Raw genomic sequence first — 15806 nt, forward strand, 5'->3', positions numbered from 1 at the left:
GCTTTCATCTACCTGAACCGAACACATCAATCTACTGGTTGTCTGTCCTGTATTAATTTAGCAATGTCATCGCCGCCCTCCTCCTCCTCCTCAGCCACCGCACAAAAAAGAAAAAGAAAATAGGCGTGGCTGCATAAGAAAGGTGCACCCAAATTGCATAAAAAATATATGCCCTGATCTTTGACTCGCGGGAACACTTAATTATGAAACAGGGTAAATGGGCCTTTTGAACTGAACATATCCGAAGGTGTCTATTCATTAATATCAGCGCATTATTTTATTTATTAAACTGACTGGATGGTTGAATGGTTGATGGTACCTGCAAAGTATAACCCCAAAACTATAACATTACACTGCTACATCTAGTTTGTCAAAAATTGTGCAACGATTGTCGGTTTACATTAAGGCAAATAATAAGGAGAACAACGTTTCCACAACACACATAAAATAATAATAATAATAATATAGCATACTAGCATTAATGTGTTTCCATCGATGAGGAATCAGAGCTTGATTGTACAGTACACACCTTTATGAGACAAGCGTAAGCTTTTATTGTGGAGATACCCACCGGAAGTTCTTGTTGGTGTCCTATCCACTTTGATGCTTTGTAACTAACGGGAGTGTTCGGTTTCACCAGTGTCGCATTTTCCCATAGAACAACTTCCTAATTCATCCTTGTTCGGGACGCGAGAGCAACCATGGTACATGCACTCAAAGCAAGATTTGAGAAGTTCCTCCACGAAAAGAGCCTCGTGACTGATGCCCTTGCTAAAGTCGAAGCGAAGACCGGGGTTAGCAGGACGTACATCGCTCTCGGTGAGTGTTGACAGAAAGAGGAATGGAGAAAAAAGACTGCATTGGCGAGTCGACGCGGTGGCAGTCTGTCGACGCGGTGGCAGTCTGAGCGGTTTTGACGTTTAGATGTCGAGAATGATGTGTTCCTTTTAAGACATTACTAAATGAAGACATTTATAGCATTGCATGGATTATATATTATATGTTGAAAGTTATTTGTGTTAAATAGCTGTGTTGATTTTGTTCCAGCAATCATTGGCATCATCGCAGTGTACTTGGTCATTGGTTATGGAGCCTCCTTGCTGTGCAACCTCATCGGCTTTCTGTACCCAGCTTACATATCGTAAGTGGACCGGGCGATATCGAGGAGGGGCCACACCCACACTCTTGCACACAAACACACTAACACGCATACACACTTCTCTGTTCTAAAGTTAACATCGCTGGCATGTATCCAATTTATTTTTATGTTGGTACTGTAATCAAATATCCTGTCGGTACGCAACAAATTTTATCAGAGCAGTAGTGTTTAAACATGTTCCTTTTATTCCTGTAATTCGGTAATGGGTCATTTTGAATGTGCGCACTATTATGGCATCACACGCCATCTACGTCTTGTGACTCACACAAAAACCAAATATCACTTCACAAATTGCGCAATTGCAGCCTAAATGGGTTTTGGCAAGTAAGAAACTGGTTATCAAACTGTCATAACAGTATTTTAGTCGTCAGTCCCATGATCACTTATTATTATTTTTTAATGAATGAAACAAACATCTATGTCAACAAATACAGCATTATGGGCACTTAAGCCTTATTGAACTGAGGACAGGCACATGTTCCACTTGACGTCACAAGAAGTTTAATCTTTGATAATGTGGTCATCACATTTTTTTCTCTTTGGTGTCACTGGTATGCTTCAGTAGTGGCATTACAAAACTGCAGATCAAGGCCAAATAATGAAAACAAAACAGACTTTTTGAGTTCTTACATATTCTGATGGAGTTTTGCAGGGGTATCATGAGATAGGGGTGACTTTTGGGTTAAATTCCAAATGTTGCAGCTTCAGCGGGACAATTTCACTTCGAGGTTCCACTATCGTTAAATTGTGATTTCATATGACCTCAAAAGGGGGAGGAAAAACAGGACCATCCCCAACCTAGAGCATACAGTATACAAAATATAAATTGGGAGTGTGGTTTTCTGAGTTACAATCGTAAAGTATATACTGGAATATGCAAACCCATAATTTCAAGGTCTACGCAAGCTCGTATTTGTTACGTTGTGCCCGAAGCGATAGAATGATCGCTCCGTGCACAACAAAATAAGGAAGTGGATCCCCGAAATAGCACACACAAAAAGAGATTTTGTCAGATAACAAAAGGAGTCTTTAATAACGAACACAAAATAACCCGACAGGGAGAATAACAAAAAGCGCTGGTCAAAATAGGGACCAGGGATAAAATAAAAGGACAACTGAAAACGCTTGCGGAAAAAGATGGCAAGGAGGGTCAGATTAGAACAATGAATATAAGTTTCACTCGCAAGAGGAACAACGACGCGTAATAACAGCCACAAGGCTAAGAGGCAATGAATAAATGCAAGTAGGAATTGGGCGAGAGAAATTTTGGCACGGCATGGAATTCTCCGGCAGTGAGTAGACTGCCAGAGCGTCCAAATAAAGACTGAGCAATTACTCCCTAATGGGTGAGAGGTGTGTAAACGGCGGGCAGAAAGCCCGCCCCCTGCTGGCAACCCCGGGACGTGACAGTATTACTTGCACACAAGATGTAGACTCTCAAACTAGCAGTCAACATCAGATAGAGAAAAGACGATTCTGAAAAATGATATGAAATGCAAAAAGCTTTCAAAGAGTTCCTTCAAGTACCGGTAATCACGTGTTAATGTGATTACCGGTACTTGTCAACAAGCCTTTACACAGAGAAAAGGGAAAAAAACAAATATTGTGCTGTCACCAGTGCATTCATTACTGAAAATAGATTTTCTTTTATCAAGTTTTGGGAGATTCATGTCTTATATGTGGTACGTTATATTGAAATATTGAATAGGAAGTCAAAAAATAGGTACACAGCTGGCTGGTACACAGCCGATGATGTAATTTTCAGTTTTATATATGGCGAAAAAAGGTCGATGTTATTTTTTTTAAATGAATTTTCAAAGATCATAAAGTGACAAAATAATCCTGAGGTACAAAGATATTGGCAAGCGAAACAGCTACATAGATTAGTTTGATATGCAGCGATGGCTGTTTAAAAGTGCTCTATAAATACTGTTGACTTGACTTCCATGGTTTCAGGTTTGTGGGGTGGTGAGAAACAGTCAAAAGGAAGAAAAACGTGGGATCCCCCCACCCCCTCACAAAAAAACAATGCTTGTTGCTTATTTACACTTAATCTTTTGAGATGAGTCAGACAATTTTTTTTATACGAGAATTACGGGGTGAGGTGCTTGACAAAAGAAGCGCTATATTAAACTATATCAGCTGATTGCCCAAATCAAGTGACTCAGCCTCACACAAGTGTGATCAGGACATCTCTGTCATTAAACGGTTTTCACAATTTAATTTTCTCAGAGTCCGCATAAGTCAGCGCTGCATCCTCCCTGGATTCCAATGGGTTGTCGACAATGATCAACTCATGACTGGGAAGTGTTGTCAATTTGTCTATAGTTTGTGAGTTTAAAAAGACTTCATTAAGAGAGAGACCTGTAAAATGTATCACAACTTTTCTTATTTTGCCTCTTCAGAATATTGTTTTAGTTGTCAAGGGATCATGTTTACACTGATGGTAAGAATTTCTGGCTCCACGGTGTGACATGCAAAGCACAGTTCATTTAGGCCAGCGTAGTGAGAAGACAAAGCAAAGCCAGGATGAACACAAAAGAAGGGGATGCCATGGCACATCGTAAATGGATGCTACAGCTTCTTGTTGCTTTCAAGCTTAGCTTGTAGCAGACGTGTGCATATTGCAGCATGACGTCTTTGATCCACTGGTGAAAAGGACACTTTCATCTATAACTGCTTCAGACAACAAAGTGTATGCAGGAAAGTGGTCAAAAGTGCACGATTGTCTGTGTCTTATGTGTTGTTTTGTATTATTTCGTCAGTTTTTTGTTAAATTTTCTTTTGATAGCGGCGCGGACACCCGCAGAGGCTCCTCTTGTTTTATGTTGAGTTATGTTATGTTCTGTGCTGTATGTTACACATACACTACATTTGACAATGAAGTTTATCCAATCCAATCCAATGCACTATGACCTATAAGCTCTGACAAAAAAACAAATAAAACAAAACAAAACCTCAAATTAGCAGTTAAGTAAAAAGTGCCCCCAACTGGCCTTGACGTACAATTATGTAACACAAAGTTGTTGTTTTCAAAATAATCACGTGATTGTCTGCAAAGCCCACAAACACCAGTAAACAGTTCTGAGAAAACAGTTGGAAGCTCATGGCAAAAGAACCATTCAACTGTAAGCACCAGTGTGTCTTACCATTTGAAGAAAAGAGGCGTGGCAAAGATCACTTACTGAAATACAGTGGATAGGAAAGGTCTACACACCCCTGCTCAAATGCCACCTTTTTGTGATGTTAAAAAAAAAATCCATCCATTTTCTTATCCGCTTATCCTCACATGACTATACCCTAAACTGGTTCCCAGCCAATCGCAGGGTACACATAGACAACAACCATTCACACTCACAGTCACAATTTAGACAATTTAGAGCAGGGGTGTTCAAATTCGGTCCTCAAGGGCCGCTGTCCTGCCTGTTTCCCATCTCTCCAGGCTGTAACACACCTTATTCAAATAATCTGGATCGTTCTAATGCTCCTTCAGAGCTGGTTGATAATCTGATCATTTAAATCAGGTGTGTTGCTGCCGGGAGAGATGGAAAACAGGCTAGACAGCTGCCCTCCAGGCCTGGAGTTGGACATACCTGATTTAAAGTGTTCCGTTACCCTGCCATGCATGTTTTTGGAAATGTGGGAGGAAATCGGAGTACCCAGAGAAAACCAACGCAGGCACGGTGGAGAACATGCAAACTCCACACAGGAAGGCCGGAGCCGAAATCGAATCCTGCACCTCTGCACTGTGAAGTCGAAGCGCTAACCAGTCAACCAATCTAGCTAGCTATCTAGCTATATAGCTAATGTAGCTAGCTAGCCAGCCAGCCAGCCAGCTATCTATCTACAACAGGGGTGGCCAACCTGCGGTTCGCGAGCCACATGCGGCTCTTTGGCTGGTTCAGTGGGGCTCCCGGGCTTTCACATGACAAGCGTCAAACGGCTCAGCGGTGGCGCTGCCATTCAAACAACGGCGCTAAATACACGGAACTAACTACGTCAGCGTATCATCAATCCCGTTACTTGATTGACATACAGGGCAACCAATCAGCTGATAACAGAATCACCGCTCATGCATAAACAATGGTGTTCAGTGCTAAGTGCTAAGCTAGTCAGCTTTAAAGGTAGGGGTGCCCACTATGTCAATCGCAATCGACCCGGAGCCAACGAACTGGTCCCAAGTCGAGTGCGAGCGTTGGGAGGAGGTAATGAGGGCCGGGGAGAGATGTCTGTGTGTCTGTGTGATTTCGTTCGTGTTCAGTGAAGTTCCAGCTCTCGCTCATCTCGTTGTCTGTGTGTGCCTGCATGTGTGTGTGTGTGTGTGTGTGTGCGTGCGTGCGTGCGTGTGCGTGCGCGCGCGATGTGGCTCTTTGCAGTAACACAGTAAAAAAATTGGATCTTAGTCTCTGACTGGTTGGCTACCCCTGATCTACAAAACAGACCAACATAACCTGTACAAAAACCCTTTTCTGTCAAGGAGGGAAGTAAAAATAACCGAGCTAATGTGGTCTGCACGCCCTCTTACAACCTTTTTTTCCCAATAGTTTTTGTAATTTTATCAGATATGTATAATTTGGAGGGGTTTAAAAATGTTTTTTTCATTGCATCGATAATGACCGTCAGCGCATTTCCAATACTTCTTACAACTTAAAATCCCTATTCAGCTGTATGCTGAGTGAATGGTTGGTGTACCCACAGAACAATACAATGCAATATGCCTTCCTTTATACAGTATTGCGCTTTTCACAGCAGCTGCAGCTGTAGCAAAGCGCTTAATCAAATCCAGGAAGACTAAACTGCCACAAAGCCACATAAGCGTTTGGATCAGTTACATCAAGTTCGATGTTTTACGACAGACGGGAGTGTTCGGTTTCACTTTTCAGGAGGCCTGAACAATTCATGAAATTGGAATCAACCTGGCACTGAAGTCAAAATGCCTTTTTTCTAGTTGTAAAGGCTGCAACTCGGGTGGGGGGAGGGGGAAATTGAAACTCTGTATTGTTGGCCCATTGGTTTAGTTATTTGTTTAGAGTCTCAATATAGTGCTTAAGAAGCGGCGTCCATGTGTTTCCACATTGTCTCTCAAAACGTGAAACGTCATCAAGCCACACATTGAAATGATAACTTAGTGAGTTATGCTCGTGCCACGTTTTGGCTTTTAGAATGTTGTGAAATATGTAGTGCGATGAATTTTGCAGGGGGTTCTACTCAGGAGAGTTTCCATACAGAGCAGCTGGTTTTGTTGATTTTGAGTAAACGTAGTCTCTCACCAGCTCTGTGTGTGTGTTTGTACTCCTGTGGGTGTGACTGTGAGGATGTGACCCCACCCTCACTATACAGTCGGTGTATTGACATAAGTGGAAGAATCATCCTAAAAAAAGGAATCACCTTTCAATATTCACAAGCTTACCAAAGCCTGTTGGATTATGTACAGTCACGTGCACATTTGTTGAAGTGCTCTTCATACACTCAAATCCGTTAAAAAAACATGCATTCGTCCATCCTGTCATTCTCTGAAGCGCTTGGTCTCACGAGGGTCGTGTCCTCTTAAAGATGACAGCTCTCGCATGATTATTGAACCTATTTCCAGAAAATGTTGAAGAGGGTTTAACATGAGCCAACCAGAACCATCTCAATATATTGAGGATCGCCAGGAAAACGGGTGTGAGACCAAAAAAAAAAAACGGAAATTAATTATTGCATAATCAAGTAAACTCCAATTCTCAGACCACTATTTGACCTTCCTTCTTCGATCCGGATGTACTCAACTCAACTGTATTTATAGAGCATTTTCAAACAGCCATTACTGCATACAAAGTGCTGTACATGTAGCAATTTAACATATACAATAAACAGTAAAACAAATCGTAATAAAGACGGTAGAAAGCACTGAACAGTAAAACTAAGAACAAATCTAAGTCATGCTGAGTCGAATGCCAAAGAATACAAGTGAGTTTTGAGGAGGGTTTTGAAGATGGGCAGCGAGGAGGCTTGCCGAATGTTCAGTGGGAGGTCCTTCCAGAGAGAGGGACCAGCAACAGAAAAGGCTCGATCCCCTCTGAGCCTCAGTTTAGTTCTTCGTACTTCTAATAATGTCTGGTCCGCTGACCTGAGGTGCCGGGTAGGTGTGTAGGGGCGGATGAGCTCAGAGAGGTAAGGTGGCGCGAGATTATTCAGAGATTTGAAAACAAAGAGGAGGATCTTGAAAATAACTCCAAAATGAATGGGGAGCCAGTGAAGGGGTGCCAGAGTAGGAGTTATGTGCTCCCTCTTACGAGTACCAGTCAAGAGGCGAGCAGCGGCATTCTGGACCAGCTGAAGGCGCTTAATGGAGGACTGGGTGACTCCAAAGTAAAGGGCATTGCAGTAATCGAGCCGGGATGTGACAAATTACTGTCTCAAAGTGTTCATGAGAGAGGAGAGGTTTTACTTTGGCCAACTGCCTAAGGTGAAAGAAGCTGGATTTAACAACGGCACCAATTTGCCAAGTTTGAAATCACTGTCCAGTTTAAGGCCCAAGTTTGAGACTGTTGACTTAAGATAAGTAAGGAGACAGGGGGCCCAAGTCTACAGGATGGGATGTACAAGGGCCACCGGGACCAAACAGTATCACCTCTGCCTTCTTTTCATTGAAATTCAAGAAATTTTGTGCCATCCAGGTTTTAATTTCTTCCAAGCAGGATAGAAGTGGCCTTGACGAGAAGGTGTCTTTTTTGCTCAGTGGGACATAGATCTGGCAGTCATCTGCATAGCAGTGGAAGGGAATACCATGTTTCCTTAAGATGGAACCCAATGGGAGCAGATACAGCGAGAACAGCAAAGGCCCCAGAATTGAGCCCTGTGGAACACCACATGACAGGGGAGTAGTACGTGACTCAGAGCAGCCAAGGCTGACACAAAAGGTTCTGTCATCTAAATAGGACCTAAACCACTTAAGAGCACGACCGCCAATGCCCACCAAGTGCTGCAAACAAATCAGCAGAACATGTACAGCATATGTGGAACTGGGAGTCGCGGCTTGGAATTGAAGCAGACTTACATGGGACAGAAGAGAGACAATCTCTCTTTTTCGTTAATGGATGCTACAACTTCTTGTTGCTTTCAAGCTTAGCTTGGAGCAGACGTGTGCACATTGCACCATGACGTTTTTGATCCACTGGTGAAAAGGACACTTTAATTCACTTCTTTTTCATCTATAACTGCTTCAGACAACAAAGTGTAACCAGGAAAGTGGTTAAGAGTGCACGGTTGTCTGTGTCTCATGTGTTGTTTTGTATTATTTTGTCATCTTTTTGTTAACTTTTCTTTTGATAGCGGCACGGACACGCTCAGCGGCCGGCTCCTCTTGTTTTATGTTGAGAGGGAAGAAATTCCATCTCTGCTGTTTTACACATGCGGAACATTTGACAAGTTTATCCAATCCAATATCGAAATAAATACTACTTGACAAAGATGAAAATGAAGGACATTTTTGCGATAATAGTTTTATAAATGGAAGATGTAGTTTAATTTATTACAGTACTCATTTTTTTAAAACATTTTGATTTCATCAACAATTTTTTGTCAATTTTAGTTTTTGCTAACTAGAGTAACCTTGTTCATCCCATCTCACATGTACAACTGTAACACAAAATTTTAATTGGCATTGTTGTATGTGAATGTGTGTTGTTAATGGCAGTTTATTATTGAGAGCATCAAGAGAATAAATAAATTTTATGACAGTGACAATTTGACACCTGAACAGGAAATCAATGTTCGACCATTGGCATCTTGACATCAATACAATCAGTTACATGTAAGTAAAAAAAACAACCGCCCCCGCAAAAATAAAAAAAATAAAGATCTGTGTCCCATCCTCAGGTTGCCAAATTATTTCATTCAGGTTCATAGTGTTACGGGATTGTCTCCATTATTCTATCCAACAAGTCATGCTGTCACTCAGCATGTTTAAATCGAGTCATTGTCCCAACAAAATCTACTGGCAGGAGTGGTATGTAAGACCACAACTAGATTACAGAGCTCAGTACCGTTTGACCAAAAATCAGTCAGTAAAGTTGTCTTGTTTTTGGACCAGGTCTGTCAAAACTCAAGTGTGCCTCCTCAATGTTTTGTCAGTTACTCATAGCATTTCCGGCCAAATGCTTCATAGGAAAAAAAAAACTTTGATAAAATGTGTGATGTTTTTTTTTTAATTTCATTTTTTTTCTTATCACGCCACATCTTTTTCCTCCAACTGACAAGCTTTGTGCAGATCACTGTGTCACGGTCATATACACCCACAGTGTATGTTTAGTAACGGGGGCCACTCGTTGGATGTGTAGCTGTCACCAAGCCTTACTTAGTGTATTTGGTGTTGCAAGTAGGACGACCGTCTATGTAACCCAATGCAAAGTCCTGTTCAAGCGGAAAACCACATCTTGCAACCAACATAGACAATACACCCCTGCACATACACAAACATCTCTTGGTATTTGAAAGGTTAACAGCAGCAGGATAAGGTCAAAACTGTGTCAATACACAAATGACAAATTATCGTTTAAAAAAACGGGGACTTAAATTTTATATAAAAATTCAACGGCGATATCACCGTATTCTCCACACTATTAGGCGCTTCAAAGTATAAGGCGCACCTTCAATGAATGGCCTGTTTTAAAATGGTTTTCATACATAGGGAGAACTTTCTCCGCATTGTAAGGTGCACAGACTAGAGGCTACAATCGTGGCTGCGGTTGCATTATACATCCACTAGATAGAGCTACGCAAAAGGGAATACAATACAGCTTTATTTATGTAGAGCCTTCACAACATCTGCAGCTCTAACAAAGCACTTTACAGCACATTTAAAATACTATGTCCAAGAAATCAGAATATTGATCCATATAGAATGGGCATCAGATTAACTGGTGCACTCTTGGGTTACAAAAAAATTGAGTGCGGTATATAGTACTTGCAGTGAAAAGCTACAGACAAGTAGACCAGTTCCATGAGCGCTACCATACAAATGATAAAATATGAAAATTCCTGACGTTTGTATGTCTTTTCTCTGCAGCATCAAGGCCATAGAAAGCGCCACCAAAGATGATGATACAAAATGGCTGACTTACTGGGTGGTGTATGGACTCTTCAGTGTGGCCGAGTTCTTTGCAGACATCTTTCTCTCATGGTTCCCATTTTACTACATCGGAAAGGTAATCGAGCTCTAGTTTGTCGGCATTCTGTCTTGTTTTGATGATGCCTTTTAATTTTCGTTTGTCATTGTGATGGCTGAGTTTGATGGAAGCATGTAGCCAAGCACAGAATAACCAAGGACAAATAAGGAGTGAGGCACGCCAACTAGAGGTGTGCAGACCTCCACGAAGGCTGTTCACACATATTTTCTGAGTTTGAATTAAACGGTAAAAAATGGTAAATAAACTCCTTTTGGCTCAGTTACTTATCAAAATGACAGAAAAGCTCTTAACCTTCACTTGTTGGATTATTGATCGATGTACAGTATTATTCATTCATTCATTCATTCATTCATCTTCCGAACCGCTTGATCCTCACTAGGGTCGCGGGGGGTGCTGGAGCCTATCCCAGCCGTCTCCGGGCAGTAGGCGGGGGGGACCCTGAATCGGTTGCCAGCCAATCACAGGGCACACAGAGACGAACAACCATTCGCACTCACACTCACACTTAGGGACAATTTAGAGCGTCCAATCAGCCTGCCACGCATGTTTTTGGAATGTGGGAGGAAACCGGAGCACCCGGAGAAAACCCACGCAGGCCCGGGGAGAACATGCAAACTCCACACAGGGAGGCCGGAGCTGGAATCGAACCTGGTACCTCTGCACTGTGAAGCCGACGTGCTAACCACTGGACTATTCATTTCACGTCAAATGCTGGTTGAAATAGCAAATAAATGAGGCTTGTGAGAATACGGCTTTTAGTCACGGGCAGTTTTATGAGTACTTGTCTTCTTACCAGTGCGCCTTCCTGGTCTGGTGCATGGCTCCGACCCCTTCCAACGGCTCGGTCCAGATTTACAATCGCATCATCCGCCCCTTCTTCCTCAAGAACGAATCCAAGATTGATGATGCGGTTAAGAATATCAAGGATAAGGCATCAGAAGCCGCTGACAAATTCAAAGATGAGGGTGAGTATAAGGATGATTATGATATGGGCAAAACCTGTTAATCAGTTCAAATTAATTTAAAAAAACAAAAAAAAAAACTAATAGATGTTGGGAAGATGCGGGAAATGACGAGACAAGGCAAAAAAGGCGAGTCACATCTCTAAAATGGTTTTATAATCGAGGTAATATAACTAAATAACTATAACTAAGGTGTTTTCCTTTCTTCAGCGACTTGTGCCACTTCAGGCTCATATCCAGATTATGTGTTGTTAACGTTGCAATATTTCAGACAAAATTGGACCAAATATGTTTAGCAAAGGTGGCCCCACATGCGGTACATATGTTGGCCACTTCAGGCTCACATCCATATTGTCAAGAATAACAACTGTCTGCTCTGCCACAAATCTGCCAAAGGTGAGCCGTATTTGTATAGTGATATTTGTGCTGGTTTAGGTTCACCTTTGCTTGGTTCAGAAAAATGCCTCCGGTGCCGGATTGTTGCATTGAGTGACCCACATTCATTGGCTCTCTGGGAGTCTGTTCCCTCTATGCCCAAATAGAGGCCCGGACATTGGTGGCCAGTCCTAACCCACACCCACTTTACCCACATATAATCCACACAGAACCCTGACATGTTTAACCAGTTGTAACCGATGCCCGGTTCGCTTTTATTGAAACCTCATGGTACCCAGACATGGTTAACCAGGACTAACCTAAGACCACTTTGCCTGTGTAATCTTTTTTGTACCCTTCACATTTTCCCAGTTTAAGGTCATGCCCACAAAGCCCAAATAAACCCAACATGAACAAAAGATTAACGTATCCCTCGGTCATGCCTTCTGTCTCTCTAAATCTCCGATTGTTTTGTTTTATTAATTCAATCATTAGGTAAAAAAATAATAATTGATCTCGTAGAATTGACAATGAAAGCCACCTTGAATCCTGCAGTGGCCTTGAAAGTGTTTTCATGGTGGAGGACTGACAACCTTTGTGTGGGTGGTGAACAGCTCACTCAGGACATATTTTCAGAAATAGGTCAACAACAAGAGATTTACTTAGTGGTTGAATATCTTCACGCTTGATGGGTGGGCAGGCACTCCAGAGACCCACCATTTACGCCGTGACTTCTATAAAAACAGTTTTCACTGCTTAAAAATCTTGTTTGGCATCCACGGCAATCACAGCCAGGGGGGTCAATAGGAATGTGTAGACTATTTATATCCACAGTTTTTGTGTAATCCTGTAAACTACATGTAAAAACATGACATTGCATTGCATTATTATGAATATTTACAATTATTACTACTGATCATCTTTGCTGTTGCTATTAATAGGCATATGATTTATTTAAAAAATAAAATAAACCACTGTATGAACTGTCCTGATATCAAAAATATAGGCATCTGCGTTTCACTGACTTGTGTTTTATTTTGTCACCTTTTGTGTGTGTGTGCGTGTGTGCGTGTGCGTGTGCGTGTGCGTGTGTGTGTGTGTGTGTTACCACAGCCAAAAAAGCAACAGCCAACATCATGTTTGAGGAGAAGAAGAGCTCCTAATCAGGACCTCCACAGAGGACCGTCTGTGCAGCTGTTCCAGAAAATAATGTTGCCTTGTTGTATTTAATGGATTATCTGTTCCGGTGTGTAATGTCAAAGCCATTTCCCTGCTCAGTTTACTTGTTTGACGGGTCACTGTACATGGCCCTGATCCTGAATGAACCCAATAAATGCCTAAATGGAATTGTGTAATGTTTTCTGCCGTAACGTGACAATATAATGATACCCAGAACTGCTATACTGTATAAAATTGCATCTAACTTGTTAAACAGATGACATGTGAGCTTTTTGGCAGGTGAGGTCCTGAATTTGGGCAGAATTTAGATTTTCCGATTTATGAGCGAAACTGCGATGAGCAGCATGGCATTAGAAAATGACTAAGGAAAAAAATGATGTATCGTCATTCGTTTCTCACACACAATTTTTCCAAAGGTTTGTTATTTTTCCATCAATTTAGAGAATATAGTAGCCACTGTAATGTCATACTTGTTCAATTACTCATTTTATATGATAGCTGGTGTGCGGGGAAAAATAATAATTTAGGCTTTTACTGTAATATTCTGTTAAACAATACTCAAATATGCTGAACACAGACAATTCAGCAAAACAATAACAGTGTAAATGAATTTAAAATCTAATTTTGAATTGTGAATTATTAAATTGTCTCTTCTCATCAAATGAAACATGTTTTATTGTCTTGTCGCTACTTGGAAATGAAATCCACGTGTCTCTCCCAACAACCTTGCAGGTACGATGGGGACGTGAGCCACTCGAGCTGGATTACACCCGCCAATCCCGCTTTATGAAAGGGTACCAGACCACCACAAACAGTGGCGGTTCAAGACCAGTTTTTCTGGTGGACCAGGCCTGGGGTTTTCTCAGCGGGACACTGTTTTTTAGGTCACATGAGAGTTGTGGTCCTTTTTACTTTGTGTCGCCTTGAAGTGACGTTATGTAGCGGCCAGTCAATAAAAAGCGCCACCAGGTGGTGTCGCTTCGCCTGCGATTTTGTTGAGCTTCCGGGTTTGGTTACTTGGCTCACCACATCTAAACGTGGCGAGTGGACTCCTTGCTTGGTCCATACATGAAAAGAGTGCGCAGTGCTGTCCGTCTAAGTTGAGTTTGACTCACAGATAAAAGCTAGTGAGCAAGTGACTTGTACAGTTATGAGAAAAACTTGGCACTAAACGATTTTGGTAATTTCCAATGATACATCTGCACTTATCGGCAGGTATTTGGCCCCACTCTTCATGTGAACAAACTTATCCAGTTCTCTCAGTTTTTTTTCTCCAGACGGTATGTTTCAGGGCCTTCCAAAGATTTGCAATAGGGTTTTAGATCAGGCTAAGGTGTTACCAGGACAAGACCCCGTAACCTTTCCGTCGGGATTTCATTCTATTTCGCACAGATTCAAGATACCCAGTACCAAATGGAGCAAAGCCGACACAGAATTGAACAGAGCTTCTTGTTTCAATAATTATCTTTTTAATTTTAACTACTATAAAATGCAAAACATTTCACTATGGGTTTAAGGCAGATCAAGTCATATGGTCAATATAATTCAAACACAGTTCATTTCTGACACGCGGCAGTTGCGTGACGTGATCTTTGTAAGACGTCTCCGTTCCATGAGGTCATCTTTACTGTACGTCTCGAAATTAAAGCAAAAGTGTCATCTCATCTGTTCATAACAATTCCCCCACCTCTTGTATCGCTCCTTTGTCGATATGAGATGAAAAATTATCCACGACACTTTGGATCACATTTACTTGTGTAAACACTGCCAAGTGTCCTCTAATTTTGCGTATGTAAGGACGCATTGCTTTTGTAATATGACGACATAAAAAGAGCGTATCATCACGACTTGAAGTGCGAACGGAACCCGCCCCATCGTGACATGTCGCCCCCGAGGTGGAAACTACATGTAAATACTAAATGCAATGAACCGACAGTATTTGGCACCTCGCCCTTATTTCCGGACTGCTTTCAAGTCCGCGGAGAGCTTTGAAATGCCCGGCAAATTCCGCAATCGCGGAGTCGTGTATTCCTGCGGGGACGAATTTAATGAACTCTTATAATATAGGCAAGACATTTGCCAAGGGTGGCAGTTCCCGCCACCCTGTAAAACCGTTTAATGCTCGTCACCCTTTAAAATAGGCCGAGTGGCTGTTTCTAAATTTGAAGACACCCGTGATACTATTCAAAGGACATCCATTGGTTGAACATGTCTGATTGTCAGTAGTTCATTTTCATATTTTTTTCATTACTCTTGTCAGGGTTCAAGTGATTTCGGTGTCCACGGTGGGGTTTTCTTTTATTAAAAGAAATTGGTAGCCCTAATTTTGTCCACGTTTTGTTTAATTGGGATAAGGATGAAGGGGTTTTATATTATTGAATTTGCGATTTACTAGTTCAACAGGGGTTTGACTAATGATGAAGCACGGAGAAAGGGAAAGGAGATGCCGTTCGAACAATTTAAGTGAATGTGAGAAGATGCTGTTGAAGGAAATAATTTCAAATTACCCCGCAATTGAAGGTAAAACCCATGAATCCAGCATTATAAATGGAAAAAAAACTAAACGCTTTGACGTAGATTACGAATGAATACAATTCAAGTGAAAATGTTACCAACAGGACCGCGCAATAACACCGGGTAAAAAGTTTTTATGTTGCTAGATTTTTCATCGACAATGAAATGCATGTTTCCTCCAATGGGACACATACACAAGTTCGTACTGTATACTGTATTGCCTTCTAAAGAAGGTAGTAAACTGCTCGAAAGAAGAGCTTCAAGACAGCTGGGGGATTCCCAGTTAGACCCAAAATACACATGACCTGCGAGACATGTTAAGGCGAATAATCGGTGATGAGGCACTTCAGTTCCCCTTCCCGAAATCACATGAAAGCTTTGTCTGAAGCAAACGAATAATTTCAGATGCAACGATCATCAAATTCATTAAGCGGTTTACTTATCTCT

At 41.6% G+C, this 15806-nt stretch overlaps 1 protein-coding gene across 1 annotated transcript; it reads left to right on the top strand.

The window, feature by feature from the left end:
* Positions 1-594: 594 nt before the first annotated feature.
* On the top strand, positions 595-13013 carry reep5 (receptor accessory protein 5). Its single transcript, XM_052050156.1, has 5 exons — positions 595-819; positions 1048-1141; positions 10209-10347; positions 11126-11294; positions 12780-13013. Exons 1-5 carry the CDS (start codon positions 702-704, stop codon positions 12827-12829), a joined length of 570 nt encoding a protein of 189 aa, XP_051906116.1. The 5' UTR covers positions 595-701; the 3' UTR covers positions 12830-13013.
* Positions 13014-15806: the final 2793 nt, after the last annotated feature.

The sequence above is a fragment of the Hippocampus zosterae genome, chromosome 18, assembly GCF_025434085.1.
Source record: "Hippocampus zosterae strain Florida chromosome 18, ASM2543408v3, whole genome shotgun sequence".
Classification (NCBI taxonomy): Eukaryota; Metazoa; Chordata; class Actinopteri; order Syngnathiformes; family Syngnathidae; genus Hippocampus; species Hippocampus zosterae.